The sequence below is a fragment of the Salvia hispanica genome, chromosome 3, assembly GCF_023119035.1.
Source record: "Salvia hispanica cultivar TCC Black 2014 chromosome 3, UniMelb_Shisp_WGS_1.0, whole genome shotgun sequence".
NCBI lineage: Eukaryota > Viridiplantae > Streptophyta > Magnoliopsida > Lamiales > Lamiaceae > Salvia > Salvia hispanica.
This window is the reverse complement of record NC_062967.1, coordinates 4112843-4135012: the sequence shown is the minus strand read 5'-3', so window position 1 is coordinate 4135012 and position 22170 is coordinate 4112843. Positions and strand designations below refer to the sequence as shown.

General features: G+C 33.9%; 4 protein-coding genes across 4 annotated transcripts; 3 read left to right on the top strand and 1 right to left on the bottom strand.

The window, feature by feature from the left end:
* Nucleotides 1-5241: 5241 nt before the first annotated feature.
* Nucleotides 5242-8377, top strand: LOC125213587 (probable inactive receptor kinase At4g23740). The gene is made up of 3 exons (XM_048114215.1): nt 5242-5604; nt 5976-7244; nt 7593-8377. The coding sequence occupies exons 2-3, from the start codon at nt 6038-6040 to the stop codon at nt 8246-8248; spliced, it is 1863 nt and encodes a 620-aa protein (XP_047970172.1). The 5' UTR covers nt 5242-5604; nt 5976-6037; the 3' UTR covers nt 8249-8377.
* Nucleotides 8378-9364: 987 nt separating this feature from the next.
* On the top strand, nt 9365-12317 carry LOC125213586 (ABC transporter F family member 4-like). Its single transcript, XM_048114214.1, has 2 exons — nt 9365-9565; nt 9985-12317. Exon 2 carries the CDS (start codon nt 9996-9998, stop codon nt 12153-12155), a length of 2160 nt encoding a protein of 719 aa, XP_047970171.1. The 5' UTR covers nt 9365-9565; nt 9985-9995; the 3' UTR covers nt 12156-12317.
* Nucleotides 12318-13300: 983 nt separating this feature from the next.
* LOC125213677 (ubiquitin-conjugating enzyme E2-17 kDa-like) lies at nt 13301-15388 on the top strand. Its single transcript, XM_048114347.1, has 6 exons — nt 13301-13319; nt 13366-13393; nt 13476-13554; nt 14549-14676; nt 14817-14921; nt 15007-15388. Exons 3-6 carry the CDS (start codon nt 13485-13487, stop codon nt 15148-15150), a joined length of 447 nt encoding a protein of 148 aa, XP_047970304.1. The 5' UTR covers nt 13301-13319; nt 13366-13393; nt 13476-13484; the 3' UTR covers nt 15151-15388.
* A 37-nt stretch (nt 15389-15425) lies between these two features.
* LOC125213676 (potassium transporter 26-like) lies at nt 15426-18222 on the bottom strand. The gene is made up of 6 exons (XM_048114346.1): nt 17982-18222; nt 17429-17900; nt 17303-17353; nt 16965-17225; nt 16811-16863; nt 15426-16748 (listed from the first exon to the last, which is right to left on the bottom strand). Exons 1-6 carry the CDS (start codon nt 18105-18107, stop codon nt 15576-15578), a joined length of 2136 nt encoding a protein of 711 aa, XP_047970303.1. The 5' UTR covers nt 18108-18222; the 3' UTR covers nt 15426-15575.
* Nucleotides 18223-22170: the final 3948 nt, after the last annotated feature.

Genomic DNA, 22170 nt, shown 5'->3' with positions numbered 1-22170 from the left:
CTAATTGCATTTATAATATTAAAAAAAATATCTAATTAAATTAATTATTTAAAGTAATTAAATCAATTGAATATTTTTTATTAAATTATTTTATACTCATTTAAGGTTGAAACACCTAACTAAAAATATTCAATTTTTTATATCATTATGTTAAATTTTTATTAAGGCTATATTGATTAGTAACAAATTTAATGTAAAATAATAATAATAATAATTGTTATTATTACATAATATTATGTGATTCATAATTTATATAATAAATTATTAATTACTATCAGTTTTAGTATTATAACAATAATAATTAAATATAATTATATTTAACTATATTTGAATGATATTAAAAATGAATTAATTATTAATTTATAACATCAAAATAATAATATTAATATTGATTAATAATAATAGTATAAAGAATTAGGAGAATGAACGAATATATTATAGAATGAACTTTAAAATCTCGCTAATATCTTTAAAAATATCCCAGGTAACCCTGGACTAAGCGTTTATCTCGAAAATGGTCTCTTTTCACTGTTTCGTGACGAAAATACTCTTTTAGGGGGTTTTGGGGGTTTTGGGCAATTTGGTCTTTTTACATTTTAAATCTGATATTATTTTAGTGATGTAGTAAATCTGATATTACTTCAAAATTATCATTCTTCTTCCCTTTTGTCATCCTTCACTTTGTTTCTTTAATCAATATTAGATTTAATTTTATAAAATTAAATTTTAAAGTCAATTTTTAAATATCAATAAATTTTTTTAATTATTAAAATTACTATTAAATAACAAATTAATAGTTTTAATCAATATTTGATAGTGTCTAAGATTTAATCAATAAGGTACGACAACGCCTTAGTTTTAATCAATATTTAATAGTTTTAATCATAAATAGATCATATAACACGATTTATTCCGAAATAAAATGTATAGGAGAATTTGACTAAAAATATTATGAAGTTGACTAAAAATTTGATATGGGAGATTTTTTGTTGAAATTTTCTAGTTAATTTTGATTGTTTTCAAATTAATAAGCGAAAATTATATTAGTCTTACATTAGATGCATATTTATTTCGTGTTAAATAAATCGTGTTATATGATATATTTATGATTAAAACTAAGGTGTCAAAAATCAAAATTTAAAATTTAATTTTATAAGATTAAATCTGATATTGAAATAAAGAAACAAAGTGAAGGATGACCAAAAGTGAAATAATATCAGATTTAGTAAATGTAATATCAGATTTTAAATGTAAAAGAACCAAATTGCCCAAACCCCCCAAAACCCCCCAAAAGGGTATTTTCGTCACGAAACAGTGAAAAATGACCATTTTCGAGATAAACGCTTAGTCCAAGGTTGTCTGGGGATATTTTTAAAGTCCAGGGTTCATTGGCGAGATAAACGCATAGTCCATGGACTATTTTTGTAGTTCACTCTATATTATAATATCACTTTTGATACTAATTTTATGTATGCCCAAAATACCCTCTATGACATAAATGAAAAAATATATTTGTTTAAAGGGTATTTTGGGAAGAAAATTGCATCAGGTATTAAAAATGTGATTTATAGGTACCAAAAACGATATAAAATAAAGATCAGGTATCATTTATGTGCGAAAGTGAAAGATAAGGTACCATTTATGTAGTTCAGTCTTTTAGTAAAAATCTAACATTTCACGGACTTATTACACTAGTATTTATTATTATTATAAAATTAATATAAAAAAATAGAATTCACATTCTACTAATTCTTTCAACTCATTTTTTACTATTTTTTTTAAAATTTGTACCAAGTTAACTTGTGATATTTAATGGCGGATAAAGAAAATACTAGTAGTATTATATAAATAGAACGACTAAATAGAACCATTTATAAAAGACGTATTGTCAATACTAATTTGGATCCACACAGAGTCTTGTGTCATATTCATTTTTGATAATACTTATTATTATATATAAATTTATAATACTTGTGCAAATCAAAATGATTACAAAAAAACTTCTTCCTTCATACTAATTATGAAAATTTTTCTGTACGTACGCTAACTTTATATATTTATATACAAAACGGATTATTTATCACAAAGAGATTGATTTTAAAATTTACAATTTTCTCCGTGATAAGCGCCATAAATTCATAAGAGAGAAACAGTGTAAAATACAGCAAACTAAACACTGACTAAACTATTCCGTTTTATGGGTTTAGGGTTTAATTTAACGGTAAAATTTAAATAAACACAAATTAATTTCTTATTTTGTGAAAAGACAACCATTAATATATGTCGATTGAAATCTGAGTTTTAGTAAGTTACTAAAACTTACTATAGTGATTTAGAGACATGATGTCTCCAAGACATAATACCCGTATGGCATTTTGACATAGATATATTTTTTATAATGACTACTTTATCCAATATCATATTAAATGGATACAGATCTAATTAAGTAATATTAAATCAAATTAAATATCTTTATCTAAATGCATATTTGTTGATTTGATTAGAGATAAGCTACAATCATGCTCAAAACTTTTTATATGTTTACATGTCATTTTTTCATGTTAATTTTATACTATATTATTTATTTAAAAATCATGAATTCAGATTATAAATTAGTTATTATAATGCATACTAAATTATTATTTAATAATAAAATAATTTGATAACTTCATATATTATTATTATTTTTTCAAATAAATTTTTATCTAACCAGTTGATAATGTAATTATGAGTTATTTTCTTTTTTTATGTTATACTTTCATAGCCGGTTAATTTTATTATTATTTTTGTTAAATTTCTTATTCAAATTTGAATTGTATGATTAAATAATAGTAGTAGTTATTATGATGAATCATTTATTTGCGTTACCTTTTGTATTTTTGTATTAATTTTCTTAAATTTTATCACATGTAATATTCTTTTTATATTTTGATTGACAAGTACTAGTTAGACCTCAACTCTATAAAATTATGCTTAGAAAATTAACATTATAATGTTTCAAAAATAAAAAATTATTGTATTTTTTAAAACGAAAATAATTGGATGAATCAACTTTTCTCATTTTAGATTATTTAATATATCGTACATCAACTAATTATATTAAGAATTAAGAAAATTAAGAATCGTAGGCTCCAATAATAATATCCTTTTTTTAGTTAGTAATTTTAATATAAGAAAATGAGAAGATTTTAGATATATAGCTTTAAAATGTTAAATATAGGAGTATTAGTTATGAACATGTGATTTTTTTTTGAGTTGTAATTCTAGAAATAATAGTAAAAGTGAAATGCAAAGAATTAATATTAAAATTTTAAAAATTTTAAAATCAAAATTACGTACTCAATTAGTATTAAAATCAAAACTGCATCTCAAATAATTTTAAAATCAAAATTGCATACTCCAAATTTGTTGCTACATGATATAGTAAAATTTCAATATTTAATAAAGAAAAGTAAATATTAATTAGGGTCAATACTAGCATTAACAATGATGTAAAAAAAAATTTAAAGTTATTTATATTTTGAAATATAATTTAATTTTTCTTGATACAGTAAATTTAGTTAAGAACTCTATATTTTACAAATAATCAAATTAACCTTATCAAGATCTTAATTAATACTACTTTCATATATAAATGCAGGGACAGCAAAGTACATATACAAAATTTAAATTTAATTTAAAATTAAATGTAAAATAAAATTCTAGAAATAATAGTAAAAATGAAATGTAAAGAATTAATATTAAAATTTTAAAAATTTTAAAATCAAAATTACGTACTCAATTAGTATTAGAATCAAAACTGCATCTCAAATAATTTTAAAATCAAAATTGCATACTCCAAATTTGTTGCTACATGATATAGTAAAATTTCAATATTTAATAAAGAAAAGTAAATATTAATTAGGGTCAATACTAGCATTAACAATGATGTAAAAAAAAATTTAAAGTTATTTATATTTTGAAATATAATTTAATTTTTCTTGATACAGTAAATTTAGTTAAGAACTCTATATTTTACAATTAATCAAATTAACCTTATCAAGATCTTAATTAATACTACTTCCATATATAAATGCAGGGACAACAAAGTACATATACAAAATTTAAATTTAATTTAAAATTAAATGTAAAATAAAATTACTACTTTAACCTCATTATGTCTTAGACATTATGTCTCCAAAACATTTTTCAATTTACTAATAGTAACGGTAATTGGATTTGGATACCTCATAGCTCAACATAATTACATGCATACGAGCATCTCTAATAAGTAAAGATAAATAAAAGATGTATACCATCTCCTATTTACCTTCTCAAAAAGTGAATATATTCTAGAAATTATTTAACACATTCAAAAGGACAAAAAAGTAGTAATTTCTTAAAATAAAATAAATGTACAAAATACATTAAAAACACAAAAACCTACACAAAATTACGACTTACGTGACTTGTAATTGTTTTATCCGATCATGCAATTTTTTAATACATCTAAAAATAATTTTATCAATCTAAATTATTATTCTAATTTTTAGTAATATCTTAATTTGAATAAATATATACGATGACAGAATGACAAGAAATGAAGAATTAAAAGGTAGTAAATGGTGGGACCATCACTCCAATAATCATTCTCATTAATTTAATTCACTCGTCAAAATAGTGTTATACACGGTACTCTCTCATTATTTATCACTAGTTTTTTTTTTTCTAATGAATCTCATGTTCTATTCACATGTTATTATAAAATTAATTAATATATTTATAAAATAGGCTCACATTTCACTAACTTAATCTATTTTTTTATACATTTCTTTAAACCCGAACCATATCAATATGTAACGATTAAGAGCATACAAAAGAAATAGTACTATCATTTAAATTTTTAATGATTCAAGAAATTAATTCCGATTGTTAATATTAACCTTATACAGAAGGTCTCCAATAAAACCGTCTAGAAAAAATATTTTAACAATTATGGCATCCAAATTAAGTGGATACAAGTACAATAGCTAAATCAGTAATCAGTTCTCCTGATCTGATTAGTAGTATCACTATCAGGTTCACTTTCTCTCTATAGTAGATATTCAAAATTGAATAAATCTAATTACAGAAAAAATGTTATTAAATCGCCCAAATTGAGAATATTCATCAACTGCAACATTATTGTGAGTAGACATTCAATGTGACATATTTCATCATAAATATTACACCTGAGTAGCCGTCAAAATCAAGCAATTTTCTTCTAGATTTTGTGCTATAGCATGTGCAGATCCCACTCTTCCAGTGCCAATTAAATTCAGATGAGAAAAGAATAATAAACAAAAAAGAAAAAAAACATCTGCTGCTTTGCTTTCTGAACTTACTTTTCCAATCATTAATTTCTCTCAAGCAAGAAAAATCTCCCTTTCCATTCATCACATTTCCACCAACCAACCTCTGTCTCAATCTGTGTTTGGAATCTTCTTCTTACTTGTTTATATTTATATTGCATGTTTTTGTCTCTGCTCTTTTTTCCCATTTGGAATTTCTGCTGGGTTTTGTTTCCATCACAATTCTTGGTTGTTGGGCAGCTGAGTTTGGAAGTTTCTGATCTCTGTATCAGAGGTGAGTGCTTTTTCTTCATGAGGCTTATTAATATTAGTATTATTTTGGATTTGGATGCAATGTTATTGGTTGATGCATGATAGTTTAGAATGATGCTATGAAACAGTGGGGATTTGAAAAAACCCAGAAATAAATTATTGAAATTGGGATTGTTGGTAAAAAGAAAGGGGATGTTTGAAAATGCAGAGTCAAATTAGTCAATGAAGGTGGGAGGAAAAAAGGTCTCTCCATTAGCCTCAAAATTTGTTTCTTGTGTTTGAAAACTATTGGATTTGGTTGTTTACCTAACATTGTTTACCTAGTCATAAATTTAAACTGATCACTGTTTCTCCATAGTACTTAAGCTTGTTTTGCTTTTTCATGATTTGTAGTGATTGGAGAGATTACTTATCCATAGTGTTTGAGGGCTTTATTTGAGTTCTTGGCTGAAGAGATGGGAATCAAGTTGATCCTTTCAGCAATGCTACTATGTGGTACTCTCATGTTATTAGCAAGTGCAGAGCCTGTTGAGGATAAATTCGTTTTGCTCGATTTCATTAGACGCATGAACCATTCGAGAAGTTTGAATTGGGACGAGAGAACCTCTGCTTGCAAAAGCTGGATAGGAATCACTTGCAATCATGATAGTTCAAGAGTCATAGCTGTTAAGTTGCCTTCTGTTGGATTCAAAGGCAGATTTCCTACGAACACTCTTGGCCGACTATCCGCCCTTCAGATCTTGAGTTTGAGATTTAATGGTATAAGTGGTCCTTTCCCTTCTGATATTTTAAAGCTCAGGAATCTGTCTAGTCTTTATCTCGAGTCGAATGATTTTGAGGGTCCATTGCCTTTGGACCTATCTGTTTGGGAAAATCTTTCGGAGCTCAACTTGTCGAATAACAGGTTTAATGGGAGAATCCCGTCTTCAATCTCGAAGCTGACTCATTTGGTAGCTTTGGATCTCGCTAATAACTCTCTTTCCGGTGATGTTCCTGATCTCAGTATCCAAACTCTGCAAGTGTTGGATTTGTCCAACAACAATCTCACCGGAAACGCTTCTCGATATCTAGAAAGATTTCCTAGCTCTGCCTTTTCAGGCAACAATCTTTCATTGCAACCATCTTCTGATTCTTCACCTAAACCTACACAAAAGAGACATTCACTTAAATTCAGTCAGTCAGCCATTCTTGTGATTGTCATTGGCAGTAGCGTGGCGGCCTTTGTGGCAATAGCGTTGCTGTTGGTTGTCGCCAACAGATGGAAGAAAGGCAGCGAGAGTGGGGCGTCACACAAGACAGAGAAATTCGCAAGGCGGATGAGTTCGCAGCACACGCAGGAAGGGGATGGGAGGATGATATTTTTTGAGGACTGTAATCTTGTTTTTGACCTTGAGGACTTGTTGACGGCCTCAGGGGAGGTGCTCGGGAAGGGGACGTTTGGGACTACGTATAAGGCGGCTCTAGAGGATGCGACTACAGTTGCAGTCAAGAGATTGAAGGAAGTCATTGTCGGGAGGAAGGATTTTGAGCAGCAGATGGAGGTTGTTGGGAACGTTAGGCACCCGAACGTGGCTCCTTTGAGGGCTTATTACTACTCCAAGGACGAAAAGCTTATGGTGTATGATTTCTATAATCAGGGAAGCGTCTCTACGCTGCTCCACGGTATGTTACAATTTATTCATTGATCATTTTTCTACGTGTTGTTTGTATTATTTCGCATCTATGGTTCAGCCTCTCTTGATTTTAGCAGAGTTTCATTCTTGATCTTGAATCTTGATCCTTCCTAATAGAAAAATTGTTATGTTTTTTTGTATTGCTAGTTGCTTTTGTAGATTCTTGGCTTTTTTTTCTAGGTTAATGAAACCATTTATGATGCTAAAATGTCTTCTAATGGAGATTAATTCAAGACTATATAACATTGGTTTTGATCTTGCTGTCATGTTAGTCAATCTTTATTAAACAATTCAGAAATTGGCCTCAAATTTGATGCGTTTTGCCATATTTTTGCAGCAAAAAGAGGCGAAAACCGGTCTCCTCTAGACTGGGAAACAAGGTTAAAGATTGGCATTGGCGCAGCACGAGGCATTGCTCACATCCACTCGCTATGTGGGGGGAAGCTCGTTCACGGAAACATAAAATCATCAAATATTTTCCTCAACGCCCAACAGTACGGCTGCGTGAGTGATCTAGGGCTAGCAACGCTGATGAATCCGGCCTCAGCACCCATGGTCCATTCAGGGTATCGGGCCCCGGAGGTGATAGACTCAAGGAAGGCATTGCAAGCATCCGATGTGTATGGTTACGGGGTTTTCTTGCTAGAGCTTCTCACGGGCAAGTCCCCTGTCCACACCTCGGGTGCGGAGGTCACCCACCTCGTGAGGTGGGTGAACTCCGTGGTATGGGAGGAGTGGACGGGTGAGGTGTTCGACGTGGAGCTCCTGAGGTACCCTGACGTGGAGGAGGAGATGTTGTCGATGTTGCAAATAGGGTTGAGCTGCGTGGCGCGGATGCCTGAGGAAAGGCCGAAAATGGAGCAAGTGGTGAAGATGGTCGAGGAGATTAGGGTCGTTGCCACGTGGAATAGCTCGCATGGCGGGACTAGGACTTCGAGTCCGAGTATCACACCACGTGTGAATGAGATCGGATCCTCTTCGTCTACGAACTAGATTCTTGGCAATGTGATTTATTTCCAAGAATTATTATTGATTATGGCTTTGTATGCTAAGAATTGTTATTTGTCCCATTAATTTGTCAATAGGGAGTCATTGGTGGTACATGGTTTTGTTATTGGATTAGATTTGTGTTGTTAAATTTTGTTTTAACGATTGGAGTGGGAGTCGTGGTTCGGATAGTTGTTAAGCTACCAAGACTCTAATCTATCACCTAAAGTCAAAAGTTTATAAGTCTAGTTTGTTTTATTATGAATTAATCTATCACCTAAAGTCAAAAGTCTATAAGTCTAGTTTGTTTTATTATGGAATTAATTCAATGGTTTAAATTTAAGCCTAGATTTCCATTTGTGGAAATGAAAAATGATGGGCCTGGATAAATGATCACAATATCAAATTGGTAAGGGTACATGGGCTCAATCACGTTGTCCACAAAACAATGCCAAGCCCACCAAATAATATTTTTCTTAAAATTCAAAGCATCATGGACATCAAATCTTATTTCTTATATAAAAAAGTTCTCCAATAATATTGCATATCCATATCCATATCCATTACAATTTCAAACACTATGAATATATATATTATGGCTGCAACAAAAATTTTGTAAAATTTGAATTTGGTCATGTCTAATAATGCACTAAATCCGAAAAAGGAGTAGGCATTTAACTCTAATAGTATTCCCAAACTAATTTCATTTTGAATTTTTTAGTAAAATAAACTCCCTATCATTAAGTTTACACTAAAACAAATCTAACTCACTTTTTCAAATTTTGTAAAAGAATTATAATATAAAGAATATTTTTTTAAGTTTAAGTTTAATATTAATGGTTGGAGTAAAATTACTATTTGATGTCTAGTATTTATATTAAAATGAGTTTAAATTTAGTATAAAATAATTGAAATAAAATTATTTTTTAATATGATATATATTTGAAAATAATTTTAGATTTGATATAAATGATTGAAGATATGTTATTTGAAGAAAAAAAAGGGAAACGTGAACTATAGAATATTATTGACATTGAATTAAAGAAAAAAAAAAGGGGAAAAGATGAAATTACATTTAATTTAAAACAAATCAGTGAAAAGTAAAAACAAAAAGGGGAATTACGACCCAAACCAAATTAGCCCTTTTATCCGCTGCCGCCGCGCCATCACCTCTCACCCGCTGCGCCGCCCGCCTCCTATGCTCTGTTGCTGAGTGCCGCATCCCCGAGTCCGCCGCCCTCGTCCCGCAGCTCGCCGATAGTAAGTAGCTACAGCGCTGCTGCCCAGCCTGCCTGTGTCCGCCGATCCTTCAGCCCGATTGAGGTGAACTGATTGTGCCTTTTTCTGATCTTTGTGTGGTTTGATTGCAAGCTGTTTTCTTGAGGGAAATTGGGGGATTCATGAATTGTAGTTAGCGTTTAAAACTGAAAGGAAAAAAAACAGAAAATATCGGGTAATTACCGTAGTTTAATTTGGTGTAAGGTTAGCCCTAAATTAAACTTAATTGGACCTTATGAATTGGTGCCCCAGATTTGTTGACTGGTTGATTGGTGGTTTATTTGGGAATTAGTTGTTTGAGAACTGATGTTTAATTTGTTTTATTTGACAAGGCCGTAGCCGGCTGAAATATAGTACTGTATGTTGATGGTATGAAGGAATTTGGTTCTCATCATGATTCTTTTGTATGATTAGTTATTTGCTAATTAAGCTTCATTTGTTGGTTTTTAATTGTGGTTGATTAGCCATTGTCGAAATGGGTAAGAAGAAATCAGATGAGTCTGCTGCTGGTACAAAGTCCAAGCAGGGGGCTAAGGAGAAGTTCTCGGTGACTGAATTACTCGCGAGCATGGATGCAAAACCTGATAAACCTAAGAAAGCAAGTGCCTCCACTAGCAAACCCAAGCCAAAAGCTGCTCCTAAAACCTCGTCTTATATTGATGGTATAGATCTTCCTTCATCTGATGAAGAGGAAGATGTTTTGGGCTCAGATGAAGAGGCACGTCTGAATGAGGTAAACAGCCGCAGAAATATTGCAAAGCCTATTGACACAGGTCTAACTGACAAAGAGTTAAAGAAGCGTGGAAAGAAAGATGTGCTTGTAGCTCAGGCTGCAGAGGTAGCCAAAAAGGAGGCACTCAAGGATGACCGTGATGCATTTACTGTTGTAATTGGTAGCCGGGCATCCGTACTTGATGGCGAAAATGATGCTGATGCCAATGTGAAAGATATAACAGTTGAAAACTTCTCTGTTGCTGCTCGGGGGAAAGAACTCTTGAAGAATACTTCAGTGAAAATTTCCCATGGGAAGAGATATGGGTTGGTAGGGCCCAATGGAATGGGTAAATCTACCCTGTTAAAGCTTCTTGCTTGGAGAAAGATACCCGTGCCCAAAAATATTGATGTACTTTTGGTAGAACAAGAGGTCGTTGGTGATGATAGAACAGCTCTTGAAGCTGTTGTTTCAGCTAACGAAGAACTTGTCAAACTTCGACAAGAAGTTGCTTCTTTGCAGGATGCCTCGACTATGTCCACTGGTGATGGTGAGGAAGATGGCGATGAAGGGAATGATGTGGGAGAGAAGCTGACTGAATTGTATGAGAAGTTGCAGTTGATGGGATCAGATGCTGCTGAGGCACAAGCTTCTAAAATTCTTGCTGGGCTGGGTTTTACCAAAGATATGCAGGGTCGAGCAACACGGTCCTTTAGTGGTGGTTGGAGAATGAGAATTTCATTGGCCAGAGCACTTTTTGTTCAGCCTACTTTGTTGCTATTGGATGAACCTACAAATCATCTGGACCTCAGGGCTGTTCTCTGGTTGGAAGAATACTTATGCAGGTGGAAGAAAACTCTTATTGTTGTCTCACACGACCGGGATTTTCTAAATACTGTTTGCAACGAGATTATTCATCTGCATGACTTGAAGCTTCACCTTTATCGTGGAAATTTTGATGATTTTGAAGGTGGATATGAGCAGCGCCGCAAAGAGGCGAATAAGAAGAGTGAGGCTTATGAAAAGCAGCTGAGAAATGCGAAGAGATCTGGCAGTCGAACTCAGCAGGAGAAGGTCAAGGATCGAGCCAAATTTAATGCTGCCAAGGAAGCCTCAAAGAGCAAGAGTAAAGGTAAGGTTGATGAGGATGAGCCCGTACCTGAGGCACCACGGAAATGGAAGGATTACACAGTGGAGTTCCATTTCCCTGAGCCTACCGAGCTAACACCACCACTTATGCAACTACTGGAAGTTAGCTTTAGCTATCCAAATCGTGAGGACTTCAGGCTGTCTAATGTGGATGTCGGCATTGATATGGGGACTCGTGTAGCAATTGTCGGACCCAATGGAGCTGGAAAATCAACCTTGCTCAACCTTCTCGCTGGAGATTTGGTTCCAACTGAGGGTGAGGTGAGGAGAAGTCAGAAGTTGAGGATAGGTAGATACTCGCAGCACTTTGTGGATCTCCTGACAATGGATGAAACACCGGTTCAGTATCTGCTTCGCCTACATCCAGAACAAGAAGGGCTCAGCAAGCAGGAGGCTGTCCGGGCAAAGCTGGGAAAGTTTGGACTTCCCAGCCACAACCATCTGACTCCTATTGCAAAACTATCTGGTGGGCAGAAGGCGCGCGTGGTTTTCACTTCCATATCCATGTCTAAGCCGCATATTCTACTGTTGGATGAGCCGACCAACCATTTAGACATGCAAAGTATAGATGCATTGGCAGATGCGCTTGATGAGTTCACTGGAGGCGTTGTTCTTGTGAGCCACGACTCAAGGCTTATATCACGCGTTTGTCAGGATGAAGAAAAGAGCCAGATATGGGTGGTCGAAAACGGAACTGTTGAGGCTTTCCCTGATTCATTTGAAGATTACAAGGATGAGCTTGTCAAGGAAATCAGGGCCGAGGTTGACGATTGATTGGTTCGCAATAGCTTCGAGTTATTTAAACATAAAAAGACCATATTTTTACTTCCATGATTTGCGTTTATTTGGTGAAAGTAGTAATAGTGAGTGTATTTTTTGACACTGTAAGAGGAGCTTGATCATTTTGAGGGTACAGATATGACCTGATTACATTTATTTGTAATTTACTATATTTTCAAAATTTCGGTTATTGGTTATTAATCAAAACTATTAAATTGCACCTTTCTTATATTTTGAATTATTTTATTGATATTAAATAATGCAATTACTGTTTACAGTTAGAATAATAATACAGTAAATGAAACCCCAAAATCCAATTTGAGGAATAATGCAAAGTATTATTGTAACAATGATAATGTCACAATGACTGCATATACTTATGTAGTAGGAGTAGAAAATTAAAAATCATTATCCAACTCCAGTAAGATTCCAGCGAGAATCCCCACTTGAGCCTACTATAATAAACCTAATAAAAATGTAATATTATTATTCGATAATAATAGAGTAATATGCAAGTGGGATTATATTATTAGTAACTCAAAGCTACAAGTTGGATTGAAGAACAAATGAACAATAATACAGTACTTTTCTCTCAACTACATATTTCTTCCCCCTAATATGAATTTGTAAAGTAAAAAATAAAAATAGCATGATCATGAATTCTTGATGCAGCTGCTTTATATGCTTATAATTATATCTCTTGGAAATGTTAGAATATATTATATTTATTTAATAACATACACGGTAATAGCTATTATGATTTATTGAACAATTTTCTTACTAGTTCAGAAATTTCACCTTTTTCATTATTAAACCCAAATTCATCTTAGAATTATGCTATACACAATGCATAAATTGTTAGCCATCATCAGAATAAACGGTTGTCATAAAGTTGTTCCACCAAAGAAAATCTAATTAATTTATAATATCTGTACTTATTAACATAATTTTGTTACCCAAAATATTGAAGAGAAAACATTAAAAAAATTAAGCAATAATGAAAAATAGAGTACTTGCGTTATTACTGAAAAAGTAAACTTTATTTAAAAAAGGGAAATTATAAATGTGAAATTATTCATCGCTTTGATTCTCAATCATCCCTATAAAAGTCATCTCATCACTCAACAAACAATTTCTCTGCAATTTCATTTTCGTCGTCCACTTTTCTGTGAAATAGTAATAAAACTTTCCCCTCGAATTTCGCAGGCAGGAGGATCCAATCTTTGTATCAGGTACAATTTCAACCGGTCTCTCTCCAATTCTTTCTATCTTTCTGAGAAAATTTAGATCTGGATTGTTTTTGGCGGATCACAGGAATCGCTTATGGCTTCAAAGCGGATCTTGAAGGAGCTCAAGGATCTCCAAAAGGATCCTCCTACCTCTTGCAGTGCTGGTACGTGTTACTGCATTTTATTAAAAGTTTAATTGGAAACTCGTCATAAAAGATTTGATTTTTAATTTCTGTATGTGAATGTGATTTTTATATTTATCCTGCTTTTGTATTGGGTTCTAGTAATTTGTTTGAGGTTTTTCCTGTGGGCCTATATGATTATTCTGAGGTATTTTCTTTCGTGTTGTGATTAGGGGATTTTGGTGGTTTTTATAAAGGCAATTTTGGTGGTTTCCTTGATTTTTTTTTTTCAGTTTTGAGTTGGGTAAAAAATCCATTTTGTTAAAGTAAAAGGTTGGATTGTAATCTATCTTGTTGGATATGATTTCTTCTTCGATTTTAAGAACCTGCATTAAGATGAGATTGTATGTGGAGGGCACATTATCTCTTCTGTCTGCACTGGAATGTTTGCATTTGAATTTGAAGAGTGATAACTGATTTGGGTGGGTTGAGGATCTTGGCCATGGCCGTCCCTGCCTTGCCACAAACTACAAGATATCAAGTTGTTAACAAAGTTTTAATTTGATGAACTACTTTTTTTATCATCATGCAATAGCTGGCTCCATTTCTGATGAAATCCGTTAGTTTAGCATCTGATTTGGACTATAACATGGCTAAATTCTTTAAAAAGCTGTGCGGGCGTCATTTTGTATTTTTTTTGCAAGATCTGTTCTTTCTGTAGTACTTATTCTTCATTGCTATTCACAAATTTCTTGTTCTAGGTTAGTTGTATGACTTGTATTGGAAACGGTATCATAGAAGGTAGATCGGCATTGGGTTTCTCAGGCATTGAACTACCTATTTTCTCTAACATCCTCTCCATTATCCCTCTTTATTAATTTGCTAATGTTATTGGTATTTTGTGCCAGTGCTTTTTTCATGCTGACCCATTCAATGACTATTATGTATCATTTGTAGTCTTTACCATTGAAAATTCAAAGTCAACCCCAAGATTTCTAAATGTGTGGTTTGCTTTTCCATTCTTTGTAATTGGCAGGTCCTGTCGCTGAGGACATGTTTCATTGGCAAGCTACAATCATGGGTCCTCCAGATAGTCCATATGCAGGAGGGGTTTTCTTAGTTACCATTCATTTCCCACCGGACTACCCTTTCAAGCCTCCTAAGGTATTGATTGATTTCATCTTTCTTAGGTTTATTGCTTATTTCTGAAGGGTCATATCTCATTCACCATCTCTTGACACTTGAGGCCTCTTTGCCAATTATGATTAGCTCGTCTGACATATTCTGCTCGACGAATTCTGCAGGTTGCTTTCAGGACCAAAGTTTTCCACCCAAATATAAACAGCAACGGAAGCATATGTCTTGACATATTGAAGGAGCAGTGGAGCCCAGCCCTAACTATCTCCAAGGTTCATATGTTTTATGTCTAATCCACCACAATCTTTTTCTCAATAAAATCCAAACAAATTGCTAAAGAGTTTGTTTTTGCTTCAGGTGTTGCTTTCCATATGTTCTCTGCTGACAGACCCAAATCCCGATGATCCATTGGTTCCTGAGATTGCCCATATGTATAAAACTGACAGGACCAAGTATGAGACCACTGCAAGGAGCTGGACTCAGAAATATGCCATGGGCTAACCTTGAATTTGTGTGGACGAATGTGGTTGGCCCTTTTACCTTTGAACATTTTGCTTTTTACATTTTATGTATTAAATAGTGTAATCCATCTTTGAAGTCCTAAATTTGGACTACATAGAGGTCCAAGAATTCCCCTAGAGTAAAAATGACCAGACACATTGTTTTCAAGCTATTTGTATGTGTAGTTCATCTATCAAATGCTTTCTCTATAATTGATATTATGTGCTTGTTATCTCAACTCCCCCATTATTGTTATTCCATTTGTTTGGCTGCAAACTTGTTTCTGAATTTTAAAAGCAGACAGTGACAGAAAATACACTTTTATTTCATGTCTGAATGAATGGTCCCAGATATTGCATCTTTACATGGCTAGAACTATCTCTGCTGGAGCTAGTAACCTATCTGGTCCATACTGAAGTCTGGCTTCAGATCTCGTACAACATCCCGACCTGCAGCGTTGCGTTGGACGGTGTCCGAACTGCTGAAAACGCAGGGATGCTGTTCTTTTGCAGAAACCTATACAGATAATCTATGGTGAATCGTGAAAGCATACTGCTCTTCTTGTCTGCCTTGAGAATAGTCCTTCCGGTAACGAACTCTATCCCTTTCTGCATCGAACTCTGAATCTTGTGCTTCTCACCAGTACCGTCGGTCAGCTCAAGGAGCTTTGCGGCTATGGAATCAGCATAGTTGGCTCCGTCGATGTCCTCTGCGTCCTTGTACCCGAACTGGATCAAACACCGGTACACCCCGTTGCTTCCCAGTTTTCCCACATGGAGACGCTCCTCGGGTGAGACGGTTTTGATTGGTAGAGTCCTGATGGTGACGACCACCATGATCTCACGCACCGAGTTCATGTGGCGGATGATGGGCGGAAGGCCGTGGACGAGATCGGTGAAGAAGAAACAGACCCCTGGAGTCCGGTAGATGCTGGATAATGCCTCGTCGAGTTCTGTCACGCTCATCTTGTTCTCGGCCTCGTATGTCGTCTTCTTGCTCCTTCCGTACGTCCACGACATCATCACGGTCATGAAGAGAACCGATATGGCGAACGGAACCCATCCTCCTTGCGGTATCTTCCTCAGCAAGGAAGTCATGAATGCGCCCTCCATCAAAACGTACGGCACCAAGAATCCCAACACGGCAACCACATTCGTCTTCCATATCACCAGCATCACGAGACTCGTGAGAAACGTGGTGATCATCATGACCCATATCACCACCACGCCGTACGCATTGGCGAGCTCGACTCCACCTTTGAATCCGACGACGAGCGCCACCGTGAGGATAAGTAGAATGTAGTTGATCTCAGGGGAGTAGACCTGGCCTTGGTGCTTAGAGGATGTGTGGATTATGTTGACCCTGGGGAAGCACCCGAGCGCCAGCGACTGCTTCACGATGGAGAAGCACGCGGAGATCATAGACTGGCTTGCAACAACTGCAGCTAGCGTGGAGATAACGAACATCGGCCAGTAAACTGGATTCGGAAGAGAACTGTAGTAGGCGTCAGTGATGTTCTCAGGGTGCTTCACTAGGTAAGCCGTTTCGCCAGCGTACGTCACTATGAGTGACGGATAAACCACGAAAGAGAAGCCCAGCTGCAAGACCAAACCACATATTAGATGATGAGAAATTCATGAAAAGAATGTTTTCTCTTTACCTGAATAGCCCTTTTGTTAAAGTGCCCCAAATCTGCAAACATAGCCTCAGCTCCTATTAACATCAAAATCAGTACTTATTAATTATTATTATTACATCTTTTGATTGTAACTTGGGAAGTGTTTTGGATGTCTGAAAGACACACAGACACACACCTGTGATGCTCAAGAAGACTGCTCCGAGGAGATCCCACGCAGTCTTGCCGTTGGCGATGAAGAACTTAACGATGTAATGTGGCGACACGGCTTTGAGAATGGAGGGGTCATACTTGAAAATGTTGTAAACACCAATTGAAACATTGGTGGCAAACCAAATCAACATGATTGGAGAAAACAAGAAGCTGACTTTGCTAGTTCCACATCGTTGGAATACAAACAAGGCTACTAAAAGAACTACAGATATCCACACCACATGCTCTGCAATAAAACAAAGCAATTTTTTATCAAAAAAAGTTGTTTTCTTGATTAAATGAAGAATAGTTTTCTCCGCAAACCTTGTGTGATCTTCGATGATCGTGACTGAATTCCTTGAAGAGCTGAAAGAACTAATCACACAAAAATTATTAAATAACATTTTCCTATGCATAATACTATGAAAATGAGTTGTTACTTGTTAGTACCACAAGTTGCAGGGGTAAGAGCTCCATCTCCAATAACCATGCAAGTTCCGAGGAGGACGATGACGGTGAGGAAATTCTGAGCAGAAGAGCTTCTCTCGAGAAATTCCTTGGCCCTAGTGGAGAGAGGGCTCCGGCCCCCGGTGTAATAGGTCATGGCGGAATCCGATTCTAGTTTGGTGTTGTGGATGGTGAATTTGGTGTTGAAGTGGACGTGTCGGCAGATGTAGGAATAGATGGCGAAGGTACCGCCTTCGCCATGATCGTTGGCATGCAGCACGATGAACACGTACTTGACCAACACGAGAGATGTGAGAGTCCATATAATGAGGCTTAGGGTTCCCAAAAGATCGTCTTCACTCAGATTAGTGAAGCTGGTCGCGGAGAAAACGTTGACCGGAGAAGTTCCCAAGTCGCCGTACACTACTCCAAGAGATTGGTAGGCCAAAACCATGCTCTCCCAATTTGAATATACCTATAACCATAAAACACTCAAATTCGTCTGAGACTAACGAGAATGATGCTCACATAAAGTAAATAATGTTTGAAATTATACCTTTTCTCTTTGGGGAGGTTGATAAGTTTTAGAGAAACTCATAGTTGTATCAATATCAGCTTCTACTTCGATCTGTGTGCCGGTGCCGGAGATGTCTCCACCACCATTTTCGGGGTCGGAGTTCATGATAGTGTACGACTTGTTATGACACACAGAACCTCTTCTTGTTAAATAGAACCAGTTTTCATTTATTTTTTGGCCGATTATTTATGCATTAATATACTACAGAACAAAGAATTTTCAGACACAAACAGACATTTACTGTAAATTTAGAGCAGGCAAAACGTGAGAAAGCTATCCTACATTATCAATACGTCCAGCTACAGTATACAATTACAAATTCATCTGTTTGTGCGTCCATTTTAATTATGTAAAATTTTCTAGATTTTCGTTAGCCAAAACGTGCAAATATATCCCAAAGTTATTTCAATTCTATTTGAATTATCGACTTCAGTTATTCAAATTATAAGAAAAATATTCATGTCTATTTTCGGGTATAAAATTGCAGGCTGTGCGTATCTAAAATAACATGGAATTACAAAAAATATGCACGTCAATAGATGAAAATAGAATTAAAATGGCGAAAGTAACATTATCCTTTTCTTTATCTAAGTAGTAGAATTATAATTTTCTTGGACGTTCTTTCTTCTTTCAGGCATATGACGCGCGAAAGTAATTTGTTTATTTTGCCTTTTCTTTATCCAACAAGAAAAATTCTAATTTTCTTGGACGTTTACTTCAACTTGCCTCTTGCAGCTTACACTTCACTATACATATACTAGTATATCTCTTCGCTTACGTAGCACTACTAAAAGCCAGCTTTAAAAACAACAAATTAATAAACTTGTACTCGACACATATTATATGGGGTCTCACTAGAATTAATCAGAGAATAAGACCTATATATTATGATCTATTGCATCATAAAATAAATGGTGAAGATCGAAAGTTAGTAGTAATATCTTTAAACCATTTATATGTAATGTAATGCATGTAATGCACGTGTTCGAAGTTCTTTTAACACACATATGTATATAAGACACTAACTTGGGACTTGGGTGCTCTGAGCTCATATGCGCTCACCAATTATGTCCAATAATAATGACATTAATTTATTTGGATGATTAACTATTAATCATGGTAGTTAAGTATTAACCATGGTAGTTATGTTTTAATTACAGTATTAAATGGAAGAACATTCCTATCTGTAACTATATACATCAACTGCTCCAATAGTTAGTCGGTTCTTAATTATTTATTGGACTTGTACTATCTTCATCTGATAATTCATTATTTTAGTCCCAACTGTTATGATAAGGCGTAAGAAATGTTCTATTATCCAATCCTAGTCCGGTTTTAAGAAATGTTGTATTCATAAATTGAATCTAATAGATCACAAAGTGATCAGTATCTTGAACTGTTTTGTAATAAAGAAAAGAAGAGCCTTATCAATCATTTTGTCATCAGGCTATAATCGAAATAGAAAAATAATAAAAGAAAAAAAATGACGATGACACCGAATTTATTACATATTGCACCTTGTGCTTTTAAGAGGATCCATCATCTATGTACGGAGTTATATTAAAATAAATAAATTAATGTCTCATTTACCATGTCCCACCATTAAATTCACTATGTGCTTGTTATGCTATAATCATAATAAACATATACTCAAAAAACAGAAAATTTAGAAAGAATATACCCTACTTTTGACTTCATATACTCTAATGATCAATTTTATTAATAAAAGTAACATTAAATTTTAAAAAGTAATTTTATAGCCTAATTAGGTATAGTAAAACTTTGATAGAAAGTATTGCATTCAACCAAAATTTGTAAATAATGGTGGCGTTCGGTTGTCATGACTAATAATCATGAGACTATCCATCTAGGATTAAGTTGTGTGATTATTTTAGTTGGAGGGGAGATGCTATGACTAATTATCATGAGACTATCCATCTATGATTAAGTTGAGGAGATTAATCTTATGAACCAAACATAATACATATTTAATCATGAGATTTAGTCTTGCCAACCGAACACCCTCAATGCATAAAAAAAAAAAGCCTACAAAAACTGAACTTAGAAGAAAATTACTATAAAAAGGTGAATCAGTTGATTCCTTTGGGAGACTAAAATTATACATATCTCAATTATTTAGAGTAATTAATTAATCTAGTCTTACCTAATTAATTTGCACGTATTCTTCCTTAAAGCCGATTTCATTGGACAGAATCACAGAACCAACAATTATTGTCGATATATGATTGTTTGTTTTAGTTTTCACACTTTTCTGCTTTTTGTTGGTGCAATGACCGAAGACTCAAATGTCAAATCATTTAATTAGTTTTTTTTCTTTTTAGATTATTTTTATGGGTCGATTTGCTCATTGAATTAGGATTTCAATCAACTTGGTCTTAAACAAATGAACTATTTTAAACATATTTTGGTGGATCGGTTGGATTTGTTACTTGAATCTGGAGTTTAGGGTAATATGAGTTACGAAATTGATTAGATTTTGTAACCTGTTTAGATTGCGTTTGTCATATTTTTCACATAAAAACCAACGCAATTCATAATCTAACATATACTCCCTCTTAAATTATGCATATAACAATATCTTAAAACTCGTTCTATCAAATTAAAAGTGATAAATTTTTCTTTGGGACAGAAGGAATATAACTACATTTGATTTTCTTGTTAAATGACAGAACTGAGAATACATTGTCGATGTGATGAATTTTTATAAAAATTCTATGTGGAATGATAAATTAGAAACGTAAAATGAAGGATAAGAAATAAAATCCCACAAAAATTAATTTGATCTGGCCCATGTTTCTAGCGTCATCAGCCCATCTTCTTTGTAGGGTATATCAGCCCACTATAAATATAAATAGACAAAATCAATTGCGCCTATATTGGTTGAATCCAATAACCCAATTAATAAAAATGTTTCGTTTCGTTTTCGGATTAAAATGTTTGAGTTGATAAAATAGAATACCACCCAAAAAAGGAGTTGAATTTGGCGTGAAGTGAGAAAAGCTAAGTGATGGGTCACTAATTTGCCGAAAGCTCAACACTAGGAATCCAAAATTGCCAATTCAACAAAACATGATGTGATTATTTCATGATGATCCGAAAGTGAATCTTGTGGGCCTGCTTAAACTCTTATTATAAACAATGATGTTGACTCTCTTCTCTTATACTACATTATTTAGTGATTTTCATTGTAATTTAGAGCTATTAAAACATGTTAAGTTTGATATATACTTTACTTTAATTGCATAGTATGTTTTTTCCTATAATTGTTGAGTCAAGTCTATACTATACTTTGGGAAAAAAATATTATCCTTTTATGATTTCTCATTTTGATAAGGAAGTAGTAATAGTACTTGGCCGACAGGCAAAAAAGAAGTTCGCATTTTAAGCCACAATTTAAGTACGACAACCTAAAGTTTCTAATTTAATTTGTCGAATAATATATTAGAAATTTTTAAACGTCGTTAATTGATTGCGAGATGATAACGTTGAGAAATTGACAAAAATTTGAAGGATTTCAGCAAAAAGAATGTTGGAAAAGCTAAAGTCGCATGTCTCCGCAACTTTTGACTTCGCAAACATACACTTGTAGCATGGAATTGTTAGCTGGATATAAAATTGAAATGCTTAATAAATGAATAAATAATAATGTTCGATACCAATCTTAGATATATACATGAATATTGACTTCTTCTTGCGCTCTTATGGAGGAGTAGCTACTAGCTAGTAGTATTTTCTTATGAATAGAAAGTGCTCAAACTACAAAGAAAATGTTGAGTATAAGTTATTATAAAGACAAAAGTAAACATGAGTCAAGTAAGAAACAATACACAAGCAAAGACCGTAGGAGTTAGGACACTTACGAATGAGAAAAGGCCAAAAGTTGCACCTAAATCAATCACAATTAAAACTAAGGTGAAGGAGAAATTTGGACATCAAACTCCTAAGGTGAGATCCGAGACGCTAAAAGAGTAATTGTCTTGAACTTCCAATCTTTTATAAAAATATGATTTTCATATCTTGGCTAAACCATGCAAAAGCAATATTGAATAGCAATATTAGGAGTAATAAACAACGCCTCTTCTACATAAAATAACACGCGTGGATTTGTAATTAAAGGTCCACATATAAAGCATAACCTATTAAGATA